At 40.1% G+C, this 16539-nt stretch overlaps 1 protein-coding gene across 3 annotated transcripts in view; it reads left to right on the top strand.

Moving 5' to 3' along the window:
• LOC309870057 (uncharacterized protein C10orf67, mitochondrial) overlaps positions 1–16539 on the top strand; it is a 153369-nt gene that overhangs the window by 59563 nt on the left and 77267 nt on the right. For all 3 annotated transcript variants that reach the window (XM_082742132.1, XM_082742131.1, XM_082742133.1), the window contains 3 exons: positions 1279–1411; positions 2558–2616; positions 9154–9219. In XM_082742132.1, the coding sequence (XP_082598258.1) occupies positions 1279–1411; positions 2558–2616; positions 9154–9219 (258 nt within the window). The remainder of the gene's footprint in view (positions 1–1278; positions 1412–2557; positions 2617–9153; positions 9220–16539) is intronic.

Here is a 16539-nt window from a genome sequence, read left to right as displayed (position 1 = left end):
AGGGAAGATTCTGTTTTTGAGAGATCTTATTTTTGTGTATTGGCAATCATGACATTGCTGCGAGAAGAATACATTATAATCTGAAGATTACTTCAAAGTTCGAAAGCACTTCTGTTAACTATATGAATTCTGAAGCAAGGCATATAGAACCTTCTATTTCTTTTAACATAATAATATAATGACTTTTTAGCATGCTTCTTAATATTTTGAGATCGTGTGATCATTTAATATTTTCCCATCAGGAAGTAAAAAGTTCTGCACCAGCTTCCCCGTCCATTATATCTTAATTAAAAAAAAAAAAAAAGTGTGGCAGTAAAATCCAGACAGCCATAAGCGAGAGTATATTCAGATGTTTTTCAATAGCTTTGAAACAGACAAGAAGAAGAAGAAGAAAGGAAGAGTAGCTGTCCCAATAAGCTTCTATTGCGTAAGAAAAAGCCTCTCCCATAATGGACATGGCAAGATTTAAACAAAAGACGCACATAATAAAAATGTAAATGAGTTTGCTTTACTAAAACTATAACTTTAAAGTCCTTTGTTGTAAGTTATCCTGAAACCTTCTTACAAGGTAATCGCTGTTTGCATAGAGATTTAAACCGAAGTCTTCAATAGCATTAAACGCCTGCACAGTCCCCAGTGTGACAGGCATGCAAAGCCACGTTAATGTTCAGAATATGAATTGCCTCTGGGTGGCTCCTCTACCCAGCCGAAAACCAACTGTGTGGATATCCGCGCGCCTGATGGGCTCCATGCGGCTCCCAGCCTGAACACGTCACCGCTTTGACATGTGATGTGCTCTTCATGACACTGGCAGCGCCGACACTGGGAAATGCCACAAAGGCAACAAGCCCCCCTCCTTAGCTGCGCACTTTGCCACCCCCTGGCGCTGCCCGTCCCGGTCCCCCCAGCCTGCCTAGTTACAGGCGGACAGCGCTTCAGACACACACAGGGGGAAGTGTGGGTGGAGAGGCCCCAGCTGCCTCCCCGGGCGCAGCCTCCATAATGAATTGACCTGAATGATGAGGGCACACAAACAGTATGATATGCATTATTCCTGTCAATAAAATGTCCCCATGTGCTGTGGTCTTTGTACAGACTGTACTGCAGCCTTTCTCCAGCGAGCTCTATTTAATCTCCTTCCTTTTTACTATTCATATTATAAGTGTGTAATAGAATTCAGAAAATTATATGATAGCTCTTCTGCATCTCTATTGTCTTGTGTTGCATATTTAAATGCTCGGCTCTCTGCTTAGAGACGCGGATCTCCCCATCTTTCAGGACGCTTTTGCCAGAGAGACGATGCTGGAGAGGGAAAATCTGGAGTACAAAGTGGCAAATGAGAGAATGCTGCAGATCATTGCAGAGCTCGAAGAAGCGATCCGACTCAACCTAAAGGAAAATTCAGCATTAGGTAACCCCTTACAATCGTTTTTGAGAAAAACCTACGCATCGGACACGTCATGTGGTCCGTGGCAGCAGTCCTCTTTACCGAACATCCGTTTGCTTGGTTATTTACATGTACAAGACTGGCTTGATAGCCATCTTTGGTTTTCATTGAAGATGGCATTCCTTGCTTGGGAAAGATGGTTTCTTTGTGGTTATAGTCTCATGCCATTCTAAATCAAGGTGTTTTTCCACTCCCCGCCCCGACCCAAGTTGAGCACTGACCTTTGAAAAATGTACAAAGCAGTGCTCTATTTCACTTAGAAATATTATAAAGGATAGAAACTTTTGCTGATTCCTGTTTCACATGCTTGATTGATTATCTAAAATTTATAACCTTTAAGTACCTAAGCATGCAGATTGGGGTATGCTTTGTGGAGGAACAGAGTTGGACCTTCAGGAAAATATGGCACTATTTACTATGGAATTATCTTCAATTTTGGACAAATTAAAGTACAAATTGTCATGTGCATGCCTCATACTCCCCTTTTTTACATACCATAAGCGTTGGTAAAAGTTCCACTTAAATCATGTGTTTTAAAGTATTTTTTTCACCTACTGTTATCTTTGTATTTCTGTTACTTACATGATGTTCCCCTTACTTGCAGGGATGAAAAGCAATGAAGAAGCAATTAACAAAACAAAACAAAACAAAAACACTTAACAGCAAAATATTGATGAAATCAGATAGATTACAGTATCCATTGACTATAAAATATACCATATCAGTGTAGTTTCGTTTCCCTTCTAATGTGGTGTGATACCACTTTTTCAGGCTTTGGTAGTTCTGAGTCATAAAGTGCCACCTGCTAAAGCACTTTGCATTGGCTGTGACTAACAGCAAAAATGTCCATTGCTAGTATCGATCAAAAGCTTTCAGCCCTCAGCCACACTTGGATCTTGAACTTAGTTCTTAATTCCTATATGACCAGCCTTCTGAACAGCAGGAAGAAGGCTGTGAATGTCAAGGGCAGTTGTGAAGGTCACAGTCCTGCTAGGACTTGCGTCCGCCATGCCTGCCAGCAGTGTGCAGCCTGCCCTGAAGCAGGGAGCTTGAATATAGGGCCGTAAGCTTGTAATTTCATGGTTGGCCTCTCTTTCCTTTTGTTTACAGAAGATGAAATTATAACTCTGAAAGAGAAGGTAGAAAAGAATCAAAGAACTATTCAAAAGGTACTGTAACTTTTTACATTGACGAACGACTCTTTTACATTGAAATACCGGCACGACGGGTGAGATCACACTGTGTCCCACTTGTCTTGGGGACTTTCTACATTTAATCTCTCCCGTGATTTGGGTAAGGTCTCTGGTAATCAATAAGGATTCTGCCTTGAAAATGAATTAATGTACAGATAGTTCATTTCTTTGGGATAACTGAGTTGTCTACCTTGTTGACTGTAAGGAACTGGAAAGTTATATGACACCAGGGGTCCGAAGATGTGCTAGTGGGAGAATTCTATTATTAAGAATGAGCAATCTTGTTTTCATCCCAGATGGGGCTTCATGTTCATTTTTGTGTTTGCACATGAACTGGGCTTATGCTATGCAGGGAATCTGCATTTTGAACAGGATTTCTTTTGGTGTCAGGAAGGTCAAGATCTCCCAGGGCATCCAAGGCAGGAGGACCACAGCAGCACAGGTTGGGCTCCCCTGCTTTGTGCTTTCTTAACTCTCTATGGCAGCATCCCATCCTAGTTATCAGCACATTTTCAGCGAAGGGCCATCTTCCCTGCCGCACTGCTAGCCTCATGAGGGCAGAGATGGTAACATCTCCATTTCTGGAATATTCCCAGTGCTAAGCACAGTACTTGGTGCCCATGGACAGATGCTCTCTGAGTGATTCATAGAATGAGAATGTGTTTAGAGTTCAGGAAATTTACAGGCGAAAATGTGTATTTATATCCCTGATTTATTCCAAATAAACATCAATGTTCTCACCAAATTGAGTGCCAGTTTGAAAATGAAAATTAATTGAAACTGGATAACATTCAGTTTTAATGAAACATTCAGTCCTGCAGAGGCACTAGCGGTGTTTCCAGCAAACAGCCACCTGTGCCTAAGTTTGGGTCCAAATTTCAAGCCGATTTTACAGTTCAGGGTATTCTTAGGTTTTCAATAAAATTACTTTTACAAACTATTTTTTAAAGACTTGGTTACCCTGAAGAGTCAGAGGTGGGAGATGTTTTCTCTGAAAACCAGACCCATCACAGGGGTTTGCGGAGCAAGTTCATTTTCTTGCACTTGCCCCATTTGCAGCAGAAAAAGCAGGAGTCCCATCCTTGCAGAGAAAACAAGAGTCTGTGGACAGACAAGTTTAGCCTTCTTGGCATCAATGTCGACAACTGAAAAGATAGTCCCAGCTTTCCAGTGTCACTTAGCCTCCAAGGAAGGTTTAAATGTTTCTAGAAGTGTTCATTCTATCCTGTCACTGGTAGAGATGAGTTGTGGAACCTTACTATTCTCTGCGAGGAGTGCAAGAAATTAAAGCAAAAAATCTGACTAGGAAACCACCAATACCACCAATTAGAAAGAGACATACCCCTTCGAATGACGAGTTATATACCCTGTGTGAGTGTAAAGATTCCAGTTAAATGCATCCTCAGCTTCCTTAGGTCCGCACCGGCCAGTGGTAGCCCCATGTAGCTAGCTGACCATACGAGTTGTATCTGGTGCAACTGAAGAACTCAGTTTTTAATTATATTTCATTTTAATTTTTTAATTTAAATTTAAAAAACTGATACTTGTTTCAGTTTATTGGGAAACCTTTATGTATATTTTAAATAACTTGGTATGTGCATCTGCTTTTTCTTCTGTAAACTTTATGCAATCTAAATACAGATCAGGTATTTCTGATGAAGTTTTAGCCCCGACACTGAGATGTGCTGTATGTGAGAAGTACACACTGGGTTTCAAAGACTGCATTTAAGTGAAATATCTCAGCAGTGCTTTTTAAAATTGATTATTACACAATGAGATGATAATATTTTGAATGAGTATTTGGATAAAAATATATTATTAAAATTAATTTCTCATATTTCTCTTACTTTTTTTAACAAGGCTACTATAAAATTCAAAATATATACATATATATGTGTATAAGTATATCTTAGGCCATATTTTTAATTCACAACTCTCTCCTAGACAAATATAGCAGATTCCTAGCCTGATTGATCATTTTTTAAATCCTTTCTCTTTTCTTTTTTTCTTTATATGTACTGGACCACCACAGAACGTTGAATACAGGCACAATTTGGTATTGAGCAGAAAGACTCTTGAACCTTGGTTTCCTCTTTCATTTCTGCCACTGTGGTCCCTTGGGCCAGTGCCTTATCCTACTTCCTTTCTCTCACAGGCTTACTGTGAGGGTAGAATGAGATAATGCGCATCCAAGTGCTTTGCTGATTGGAAAGCACATCAGGAGTTGTTGAACAAACGTGAGCTGATATTTACTGGTTTGGTTTCCAATATCCTCCACTAAATCAATTAATTCAGTAATGTTTATTAAATCCTTTTAGTGCCAGGCATTAAGCTACTGTCAAGATACAATAATCACACACATACACACACACACACACACATACACACACACAGCCCTGCTGTAGAGCAGAATAAATCTAGAGCAAGAGACAAAAATCCTAGGGCTGTGTGACGTGGACTGTAATGGAAGTATAAAAGATGTCTAGCTTTACCTGGAAGGTTCTAGAAAGGCTTCACACACAGTTCCACACCTATTTCACACTTTTTCAGTGGAGCTGATCTTTCCAGGTAGGTAGGAGGGTGGAAGTGCTGGGTTCAGAGCATGAATGCATAAGTGTGAGATGTGTTTGTGGACTCTTTTGTGATTTGGTATGGCTGAAGCATGAGGTAGGAATCCAGTGAGCTATGTATGAGCATTTGTCTTGGGGCAGGAAGAGGGGGAACAGGTGAGCAGCTCAGAAGCCCCTGGATAAGACACACCTTGTCTTGTTTACCCCTGGATTCAGTGAAAACAAAGTTGAAAATGGCCTGTAGCTGGTTAAGCTGATCTCTTGCCACCCATCAGGGCTTAAAGCACTGTCTTTTATGATATTCAGTAACTTTCATGTTAAAATTCCAATAATCTAATAACAGCTGAATCTGTATTCTAGCTGTGGCCATAATACGAATCCTTCTGGGAGGGAGTCAGCCAGAAGTCAGAGATGACAGCCCGGCGTGTGGTCAGCATCAGGAGGCAGGGCAGTGTAAGACTGAGTACAGATTGCTCTGGGCCTCGTGGGAGAGCCCAGCATGGATTTTAAGGGGTCCAGGAAGGTTGGAGGAAGGTCCTGGAAGCTGACTCCCAGAAGAGCGGTTCTAATACGCCAGGAAGGGGGCATGGGAGGTGGGAAGGGTTAGAAACATGCAGAAGGGAAGTCAGTGCATGTGACTGCCTACAGCTGAGGGTATGTGAGAGTCAGGGGTGGCAAGAAGCAGGGCTCCTGGCAGGGATTATTAATCATGCCAAGGGATTTGCATTGCCTTCTGAGGCCATGGGGGACCTTTAAACGTTGGGGAAGGATTGGATTCATGTCTCAGAAAGAAAATGAGCAGGAGGAAGGAAAATCTAGAACCAGAGAGACCGGTTAAGAGGTTACTTGGATAAACCAGGGAAAGTATAATCTGAAACAGAAAGAGGACAGTGACGCTGGGGATGACTGGGAAGGATGAATTCTAGGGATGTTTAGGCAGTAAACTCTACGGTCATTGATATGGTTGAAGGCAGGAGAGGTAAAAGAGAAGTTCAGGCTGGTGAGCATTTGAGTAAAGATGAGAACAGGCAATGAGGAAAGCCAGAGAGGGGACATCCTGGAAGCAAAGCAAGGGAGAATTTCCTTTGCAGTGTGTCCCGCCACCAGCCATGCTAAAAGCTCAAAAGGGAAGATTAGGCAATTAGTCTGGCAACAGGGTGACCCCCGTGATGTTAATGAGAGTGATTTTCCTGAAACGGTGGGAGCAGGTGAGAAGCTGGGTGAATGCAGAAGTGGAGACAGTGAGTGTGGGCAGCCCTCTAGAAGTTGGGCTGTGGCTGGTCAGGGAGAAGTAGGGGAGTAGTTGGAGAGGGACGTGAGGCTGAGGGAGGACATTTTTTAAAGAAGAAACTAGAATATTTTTGAATGATGCCAATGGAAAGATGAAAGAGAGTGGAGACATAAAGCAGAAGAGGTCACTGAGAAGAGTGATCTAAGAGGCAGGAAGGATTGGGGTTAATGGCCTTTGACACCCATTGAAAATTTGGTGACACTCCTTTTCAGACCAAGGTATGATGACTCAAAACAGAATCTTTTCCTTTCCTTCCACCTCATTCCATTACCTCCCCTAACCCTGCCGTCGACCCTCACACCTTATCAACTATACCGCTGTGTTCCTTCAGAGGCTCCTGTCTAGCCAGTCCCCGCTGTTCTTCAGCCCTGCTCCCGTGGAGATGGGTCAATCCTTACCTGCTGGTGGCATTTCCAAGTGTATGGGGTTTTAACCCAGAGTGGATGCACCCTCTCTCTGTCTGTCATTTTACTTGGATCTAATTAACACCCTTTCCTACTATCCCCTACAGCTCTTCTAATCTTACCACTACTTTTCTCAATTTCCATATTCCATCCTCCACACTACTTCTTAATTCACAGAAAACGTGGCAAACACTTGATTCCCCCCCCCCCTCTGCTTTCTCTTCCTCTGTGGCTTATCTTACCTAGCCTTACCTCTACTTGTTTTGATCCAAACAGGATCATTCTTCTTTGCCCTGACTCATCCTTCCATCTATTCCCTGAATCATCTCTTCCTTCTCTTCTGGAACTTTCTTCATCAGCCCCTTTCACTCTTATGCCTTTTAAAATTTCCCTCTGGCCTAAGACATGGTGAAACCATTATCTTGGTGCTATCCATTGACCTTAATCACACCTAACCCATTGCCATTTACTGTACTTCAAATACTATTTAAAAGAAATCTGTGTTTACCAGCCCCCTTTTCACTCCCCCGATGCTAGTTTTTCCTGTGGATAAGGTCACAGTGAGGTTCATATTGCCTTTGATCCTTCTTAGATTTTTTCCTTCCTGGATTATCTGTCGTATGTGACAGGACTACTGGCTGTGTCATAGACTCTTCTGCACCAATGTTCACTTCTGATTTGTCACACGATTCTTCCTTCCTTCCTAAGCAATATCTGTCAGTGGCTACTTATCCTCCATTTTCCTCTTGAATGCCATTCTTGGGAACTCTGTTTATCCTTGGTCTTCCTCATTTTCTCTCTAGCTGATGTCAGTCTCTCCCATAACTGGCACATTTGCTTACCAGTGATTCCAAACTTCCTCTCCTGCTTCATGATTACCCTGAACACCCCGTCTCTAGTTTCAACTCTGTTTTCATCTTTAATTTCAGTGTTACACGCACTTCAACAATCCCTATCCATTTCCTATGGTAATTAGAAGTTCTCTCTGTGGCCTTGCATACCCGGGATTCTTTGCTCTCTTGAGGTCGGGAACTGTCTTGTTTATATTCTTAGTCATCAGACTTAAGAAATGTTTGCTGAAAAAATTCTTTACATATGCATCAAACTCACTGTCAAGACTTGAACTCATTACACCTTGAATCTGGATTCTGCTGTTTTCCCCCACTTAAATGAATGACTTTGATTGTTCATCAATCCCAAAAACAGATGAGAAATTGAGAGTCAATCTCTCCTCTCTCCTTTCTACTTTATACCTGGTTGGTCACTTGATCTGATTATAATGTGGTTGCTGGGATATGTGGATCTTTATGCTTTTTAACCACCTGAAAATATGGCTTATTAACATATTTTCTTATGTATTATGGTCATTTTTTCACATTGCTGTCCTACCATACTGTAGATGCTCCAGAGGAAATGTTCTGTTCTACTTCATTTCTGTAACTCCATAGATGAACATAGACCTCCTGGCATCTAAACGGTGTTCCATCCATGTGTATTAAATGATGAATATATGAATTAATTGAGTGGATGTCAGAACCAAGGTTTGAAGTTCATCAGCGTGTATAACTGACATACATACAATATATGTATATAATATATCACTGACATATATTGTATGCCATATGCATATATGCATATATATATTACATAACTGATATATAATACATAATATATGATATATATCATTGATAATACATATCATGATATATATCAGTTATATTATATCAGTGTATAAAATGTAATGTGATATAAATATACACAAATGGCAAATAATCATTGAAGACAGTGAGGCAAGTCGTAGAAGTAGAGTGTCCCTAGAGTGTATGCTCTTTGATGGCTGTTTTCAGCTGGCATGAAGAGAACCTGATGTACACAAAATAGAACACAAAAATCTAAAATAAAAGAAATGGATCCTATAAAGGAAAAGCAAAATTGCTCTTCTTGACAGACTCTACTTACTTTATTATATATAGATGCACATTTTGTTGGGGTTGTGTGAGGAAGATTATAAATAAATTGGCATTTCCTGTGTGTATATTGCTTGCTTTTCTAGTAAAAAATACAGTAATTGTATCATAATGTATTATTGTTACATGAGAATCTACAGACATTTAAATTTTCTAAATCGTATTATGATCCCTTTTTCTCCTGTTTAAAATCAAAATATGTGTTGCTAAATTCTACTGAGGAGGAATTTTAGGCGTTCTGTTCTTTCCTTTAATCAAAATGTAATATTCTTCTCTTTTAGCTGTTTGATGGTAGAGACAGATTACTGTGTGAGCTTGATTATGAAAAAGCATTAGTTCAAGAAATGGTAAGGTGATTTACATTATTTCCTAATGAATTTGAGATCAGGAATTCAATTTAATCATGAAAGCTTTATAAACTTTATCTATAAACCATGATTTCCCCTTGGTCAATCTAAGTGCATGCCTAATTATAAACTTTTTAAATTGAAGCATAGTTGACACATGATGTTATATTAGTTTCAATTGCGCAACATAGTGATTCGGCGGATGATTCCATACATTAAGCTATGCTCACCATCGTAAGTGTGGTCACTGTACGACGTTGTGACAGTATTTTTGACACTATTTCCCATGCTGTACTTTGCAACCTTGTGACTTATTTATTTTAAAACTGGGAGTTTGTATCTCCTCACCCCCTTCCCTTTTTCTATAAACATTTTTAAATGATCATTGTAAGACAACAGTTTGATTAGTACTATGATAAACATAATAAGCTGCCACATAGATGAGTCTTCCAAAAGAAATTGTGTTACCATTTAAAGAACTGTCCAGAGTTTTTGAGTTTTATAATGGTGATTAAAACACACACACACACACACACATAGGAGAGCCCACTATTTTGAAGGATTTGCTATTTTTAGTTACAAATTGCCATAAGTGACAACAACAAAAAAAGAGCCCAGCTAGATATTTTGGCATTCTGTGTTAGTCTCATAAGAAAACACTGCCTTTTTATGTTCTTTTAAGAGAACTTTCCAGACGGCTGCTCTTTTATTTTATCTGTTGCCTACCCACCCCCCAGGCCCCACCACCTCACCCCCCGCCCAGCTTATGGTGGTGTACTTTGGCTTTCAACTGGTCACCACTAGTACGTCTTTGTTACAGGAAACTGACTGTGTTTATTATAATCAAAAATAAAACACAGCTTGACTTGCGTTCCAAATGTGCTTGAAAAGAATATGATACTGTTTAGAAGAGAAAAGGTTGTTCATAGGAAGTCAACACCACTTCAGATATTGAAACATTCCCTTTTTTACAGCTTGTCACACTTTGTGCCAAGTCATGACTGTTTCCCTTACTCTGTTTTGTTACTCTCAGCACCATGTGTTTTGGGTTCCTTGTCATAGAAATTAATGCAAGACAATGCTCTGGGACGACAATAAAGCCTTCTATGAAACCAACTTGGGAATGCAGGCAAGGAAAAAAATTATGGTTAGCTGTTCACAGAAACCATGTGCTGAAAAATATCATTTTGAACTCTTTACTTTTAGATACCTGGCCTATAAAAATCGCCTCCATTATTTGAGTATATAGTTGTATAGTTGTGTATAGTATATAGTTGATTTCTTCTCTCCCCACCCCCTTCTGTCATTTTTCCGAAGTCTAGGAATTGCTTTTCCGAACAAACTAAACGTGCACATTGTCATTAAAATTGAAAATGTTTTTCTAGAATGGGAAGCAAATGTCATATTGTCACTTCGTTAGCGACGTCAGAGAAATAATCCGACTCCCTTGAGTGCCAATACTGTGAACAGAACCCATAGTCCTACTTGGCCTCTTTATTTATACCGTAAGCTGTTAACTGTTAACTATTACATTGCCCACAGGGAAACCAATCATGTTTTATTTTGTTGTTTGGAAGTTTGTGGAGCACCTCGCTTGTTGCCAAGCAGCAAGATCTTGCATCACAAACCTCACCCCCTCCCACCCGCCCTGCTGCCCAGGAGCCTTGGGCATGCTCAGAATTGGTTTAGGGGATTGTGATTTCCGAACAGGGAGTCTGCTTAAGGGTCTTCTCATGACCAATTTTCCATGGCAGACCTTTGGGCCCAGCAAGGTCTCCACTGGGCGCCCCCTCCCTCCTACCAAGGCATTCTGTTGCTAACTCGGGAGGCGGCTGGCTCTGTGGCTGTCTTGGGTTTTCTTTGTTTCTTGCCACGGTACTTTTTTCCAGAAATGGAGGTTTCTGGACTGATGATTGCACCTAGATGGAGAAGTGGGAGACTAGGTGGAGTGGAGGCAGTCATTTTATAGAAATTGACAACTCTCTCACAGAAGGGGTTTTGTTCATGCTTGTCTATTACTGTTTTCCAATGCAGTTTATTTTCTGGTCTCAGTAAGTGTAAGTAAGCCATGAAATTTGGAGTGATGCTATCCTGCGATTGGCTTGAGGGGAATAATTTTGTATCTTTTGTACCTTCCTATGTGTAGTGGCTTTCATTTATCTGTTTTAAAAATTGAGATGTAATTGCCCAGAACTTTGTATTGGCTCTAGGTGTACAACAAAATGATTTGATATATGCGTATACTGTAAAGTGATCACCACAGAAAATCTAGTTAACATCCCTCACCACACGTAGTTACAAAATTTGTTTTCTTGTGATAAGAATGTCCGAGATTTGCTCTCTTAGCAATTTCTCAAATACACAATACAGTATTCTTAACTAGAGTCAACATGTTGTGTATTATATTCCTAGGACACGTATCATGAAGAGAAGTTTATGTGTTGTGAACACCTTCATCCATTTTGCCGACCTCACTCCACATCCCAGCCCTGGCAATCACCAATCAGTTTCTTTAAGTTCGGTGTTTTAGATTCCACATACGAGTGATGGTATGGTATTTGTCTTCCTCTGATTTATTTTTAGCTTAATGTCCTCAAGACCCAGCCATGTTGTCACAAATCATAGGATTTCCTTCTTTTTTATGGCCAAGTACTATTCCATTATAGATACACCAATTTTCTCCATTTATTCATCTGTTAATGGACACTTAGGCTGTTTCCTGTTGGCCATTGTGAATAACAATGGTTGCAGTGACCGTGGGGCTGTAGATAGCTTTTTGAGATGGTGATTTTGCTTCCTTCAGATAAATGGTCAGAAGTAGAATGGCTGGGTTATATGGTTAATTCTATTTTTAATCTTTTTGAGGAAACTTCATACTGTTTTCCATAGTGGCTGAGCCAATTGACATTCCCACCAGCAGGGCACAAGCACTCCATTTTCTCCACATTTTTGCCCACCCTTATTATCTTTAGTGAAAGCCATTCTGCTCAGCATGAGGCCATAGCTTATCAATGGTTTTGATTTGCATTTCCCTGATGATTAATAATGCTGAATAGATTTACCTGTACCTGTTGGCCATTTGAATATCTTCTTTGAAAAATGTCTACTTAGATCATCTGCCCATTTTTTTTAAAGATTTTTGCTTATTTATTAGAAAGAGAAAGCATGCACACACATGTGCACATAGGCACATGAGTGCAGGGAGGGACAAACAGACTCTAGACTGAGCAGGAAGCTGGACGTGGGGCTCAAACCCATGACCCCGAAATCATGACCTGCTAAAACAAGGAATCAGACACTCAACCACCCAGCCACCCAAGTGTCTCAATCATCTGCTGATTTTTAATTGGATTATTTGTTGTTTTTTTAAATTTTGTTTTGGCCATGGAGTTTTATGAGATTTTGAATATTAATCCCTTACCAGATATATGATTTCCAAATGTTTTCTGCCATTCCATAAGTTGCTGTTTTGTTTTGTTTATTGTTTCACTGTGCAGAAGTTCTTGAATGTGATGTAGTCTCACTTGTTTATTTTTTATTTCGTTACTTGTGCGTTAGTTGTCATATCCAAAAAAATCACTGTTGAGCCCTATGTCAAGCAGCTTTTCTCTTATGTTTTCTTCAAGGAGTCTTATGACTTCAGGCTTTATATTTAAGTCTGTAATTTATTTTGAGTTAATTTTTAAGAGTGACATAAGATAGGGGTCTAGTTTCATTCTTTGACATGTGAAGGTACAATTTTCCCAGCACCATTTATTGAAGAGACCATCTTTTCTTTATTGAGTGTCCTTGACTCCTTTGTCAAATATTAGTTGACCGTTTATTCATAGGTTTATTTTTGGACTCTTGACTCTGTTTCATTTGGTGTATGTGTCTGTCTTTATGTTAGTATCCCTAGCTATCTTTATGCTAATATTATTTTGATTACTATAGCTTTATAATATAGTTTGAAATCATAAAGTGTGTTGTCTCCGGATTTGTTCTTCTTTCTCAAATTGCTTGTTTTTTTTTTTTTTTTTTTTGGTTTTTGTTTTTTGGGTTTTTTTTTCTTTTTTTTGGTGGGGGGTGGTCTTTTGTGGTTCCATATAAGTTTTAGAATTATTTTTTCTACCTTGGTAAAAAGCACCTTCTGTAAAAAGTGGAATTTTAATAGGGATTGTATTGGCTTTGAGTAGTACAGCCCTTTTAACAATGTTAATTCTTCCAGTCCATGAACATGAGATATCTTTCCATTTATTTGTGTCTTCTTCAATTTCTTTCATCAGTGGCTTATAGTTTTCAGTATACAGATCACTCACCTTCTTGGTTAAAAAAAAAAAAAAATTGTCCTCATCAGAAAAGTACTATAACTGAACTCTTAATTTTAACTAATTTTTCATCTATTTCATCCCAGTGTATTTGGCCTCTAGGGACAATCTAGACTTAAGATAGAAAGGAGCTACAAATGTTGCTATAACCTCTCATTGTGGGGCATAGCACCGAGTTACTGCTACGGTTGGCCTTGAACCTATAACTGGGTTCCCTATTGCCTGAGTTCCCTTGGAGTCATGCCTCAGGTCTGTCTACGCCTATTTCAGGTAGTGTGGCAGTGTTGGTCATTCAACTAGCAAACTAGTACTTTGGTGACCCAGATATTTACTATAATAAAATATATGACTGAATTTCTTTGCATAGGCTTATGTATTTGAAAAAATTTAGGTTATTATATCAGTTCTCATTACCGCTGTTCTCCATTTTTAAATTTTGGTTTTTTAGAGAGAGAGTGAGTGTGCAAATGGGGGGAAGGGCAAGGGGAGAGGAAGAGAGAGATCTTAAGGAGGCTCCATGCCCAGCAGTGCGCCCCACAGGGGCTCGATCTCACAACCTTGAGATCATGACCTGAGCTGAAGTCGAGAGTCAGACGCCCAACTGACTGAGCCACCCAGGCTCCCATCACGGGTACCGTTACTGTTCTGATTTGTGTTCCACAGGTAGAATCTACAGTTTCCCAACTGTTGCTGCCATAGGATAGAGAACTACTTTGAAACCTGGGGGATGCTTTCAGTGATCTGTGGGAAACTGCATTTACATTATAGCTCCGGGAATTGTAGCAATGAATGAAGACGAGTGCGACCTGAGTAGTGGCTCAAGGTGACTGAATCCTCATAAAGTTGGCAGACCACAGAGCACGTTCTACTATCTGTGAAGTTCCTGACTCACTGTCCATAAGTTCCTGCCCACCAGTCAGGAAATGTGCTTTTTTTCATGTAGTTCTGGACTTCTGGTAGATCTGCTCAGCCTTCACGATCTACTTCTAAGCCACAGGGCAGAGGGCAGACCTTGTGAAAGGAATAGTTCCCTTGAGCCAATGTCACTCTAAATCTACCACAATGAAGCCTTCAGGCCTGTGCCACAATTCATCCCCAGTGAAATCAGCAGGCACATTAGTCACATTTGTCCACTTATAATCAGGAGGTATATTACCAGATGTCTCAGAGCACTGTTTCTTCTGGGTGGTTCCCTCTTCCTAAAGTGTCCTTCCTTGGTTAGCTCTGGCTTGTCCCTCAGGTCAGAGGTCAGATAATACCTCTGGGAACTCCTCCCTCTTACTCCCCTAGACCGGAGCAGCTGCCCACCCTTACAAAGTCCCCCTCTTGTGGCTCTCCTCGTGCTCTGTGGAGAGGATCTGTTGATTGATCTGTTATTTCCATCTGGTGAGCTACTTGAAATCAGGAAGTGCATCTGTTCACAGTTGTACCCTCAAAACCTACCATGGTGGCTGCCACAGAGTAGAAACTCAAATATTTGTTATGAGCAAATGAAGGAATGAGTTTTAAAAATGGTTAGTTGAAAATGACTTAGCCCACACTATGGCATGAACCACATATAGTTTCATAAACAGGTAATACTGTTAATACACATGTGACACAGCTACACAATACAGGAACTAACTACAGTGTACTCTCCAGTATTAATTTATAGGTTTTGTTCCAGTGGTTCTCAAACTTTCTGATCTCCGGATCCCTTTCCACTCTTAAAAATTATTGAGGCCTCGAAGGAGATTTGGTTTAGATTGGTTTTTATCAGCTAATATTTATTGCCTGTGAAATTAAAATACAATCAAATTATTTATCAGTTCATTTGAAAATAACAATAATCTCTTACATGCTAAAAATAAATAGCATATTATCTATAAAAATATTTTCCCAAACCAAAAAGGTTTAGTAAGAGTGGCATTGCCTTACATTTTTGCAAACTTCTTGAATATGTCTGACTAGAAGACAGCTGGATCCTTATATCTGCCTCTGCGTTCATTCTATCAGGGTAAATATCACAGAGCCTCTGGAAAACTCCACTGTGTACTGGAGAGAGCAGGAGAGTGAAAAATTATCTTTGTCATGTTAGGAAAATAATAATGATGTTGGAAAAGCCCTAAAGATTTGGGGAACCCCATGGATCCTTGGACCATCCACTGAGATCTGCTGCTCTCTTTAATAAGAAAAAACTCTTAGCCAGATGTGGTTAAGGGAAATGTCTTTGTTCTGTTCTAGTCCTGATCCTATTTCCTTTGTTTCTATTTAATTCATTTAGTCCCTGATTCTCCCCCTTGACACCTCTCTGTCAGAATGTTACACTACTACATTGCAATGGACACAAGCCATTAGTGCTGAGTTCAGGCAGAAAGCTCCAAATTTTTGCTAGAGGAAATTGTCATTTATCTGTCACTGAGTAGTAGTTGCAGTAAATGTTCACTGTGGGGAATACCCAGTGTTGTGCTATAGTAATCCTAGATGTTATGCAGGGGTAAGAGCCGTAAGTACCAGTGGCATATATGGTATACGTATAAAGTTCACTAGGAACAATTTACAAGAAGAAAATGAAGAGAGGACACTCTGCCTTGGTCTTTTATTCCTCCACTGCAAGATGACGTTGGGCTAGACCAGCAGGATGAATCATGGAATGTGCTGCAGGAGAAAAACCTGAGCTTCATACAACGTTTTACATTTATTGTGGAGGTAGGAAAGGGTACCGGTTCCATCTAGTGCATCTTTGTTCTAGAAGCTTCCTGGCCAGGGAAATGCTCTCTTAAGATCATTCAGACTTGGGTTCAAGAAAGTGGCACCAATGCCGTCAGTATCAAGTCTCCCAGAGAACTTACTTCAGGACAGTTGAGCCATCTCACTGGTAAACTAACAGGCAGGGGAAAGATTAAGGAGCTGTGGGGCCATAGATTATCTGTCCCCACTGGAAAGTGTGATGGTTCCTTTCCTCCTCCGAGAAAAGAGAGTGGGTTACTCACACTACACTTAGTGATGTCATAGCTGAGTCATAGCTGAGAGG

Source organism: Mustela nivalis (assembly GCF_964662115.1).
Source record: "Mustela nivalis genome assembly, chromosome: 7".
NCBI classification, from domain to species: domain Eukaryota; kingdom Metazoa; phylum Chordata; class Mammalia; order Carnivora; family Mustelidae; genus Mustela; species Mustela nivalis.
Note: the sequence above shows the minus strand (reverse complement) of the source record. Positions and strands in the feature narration are given on the sequence as shown.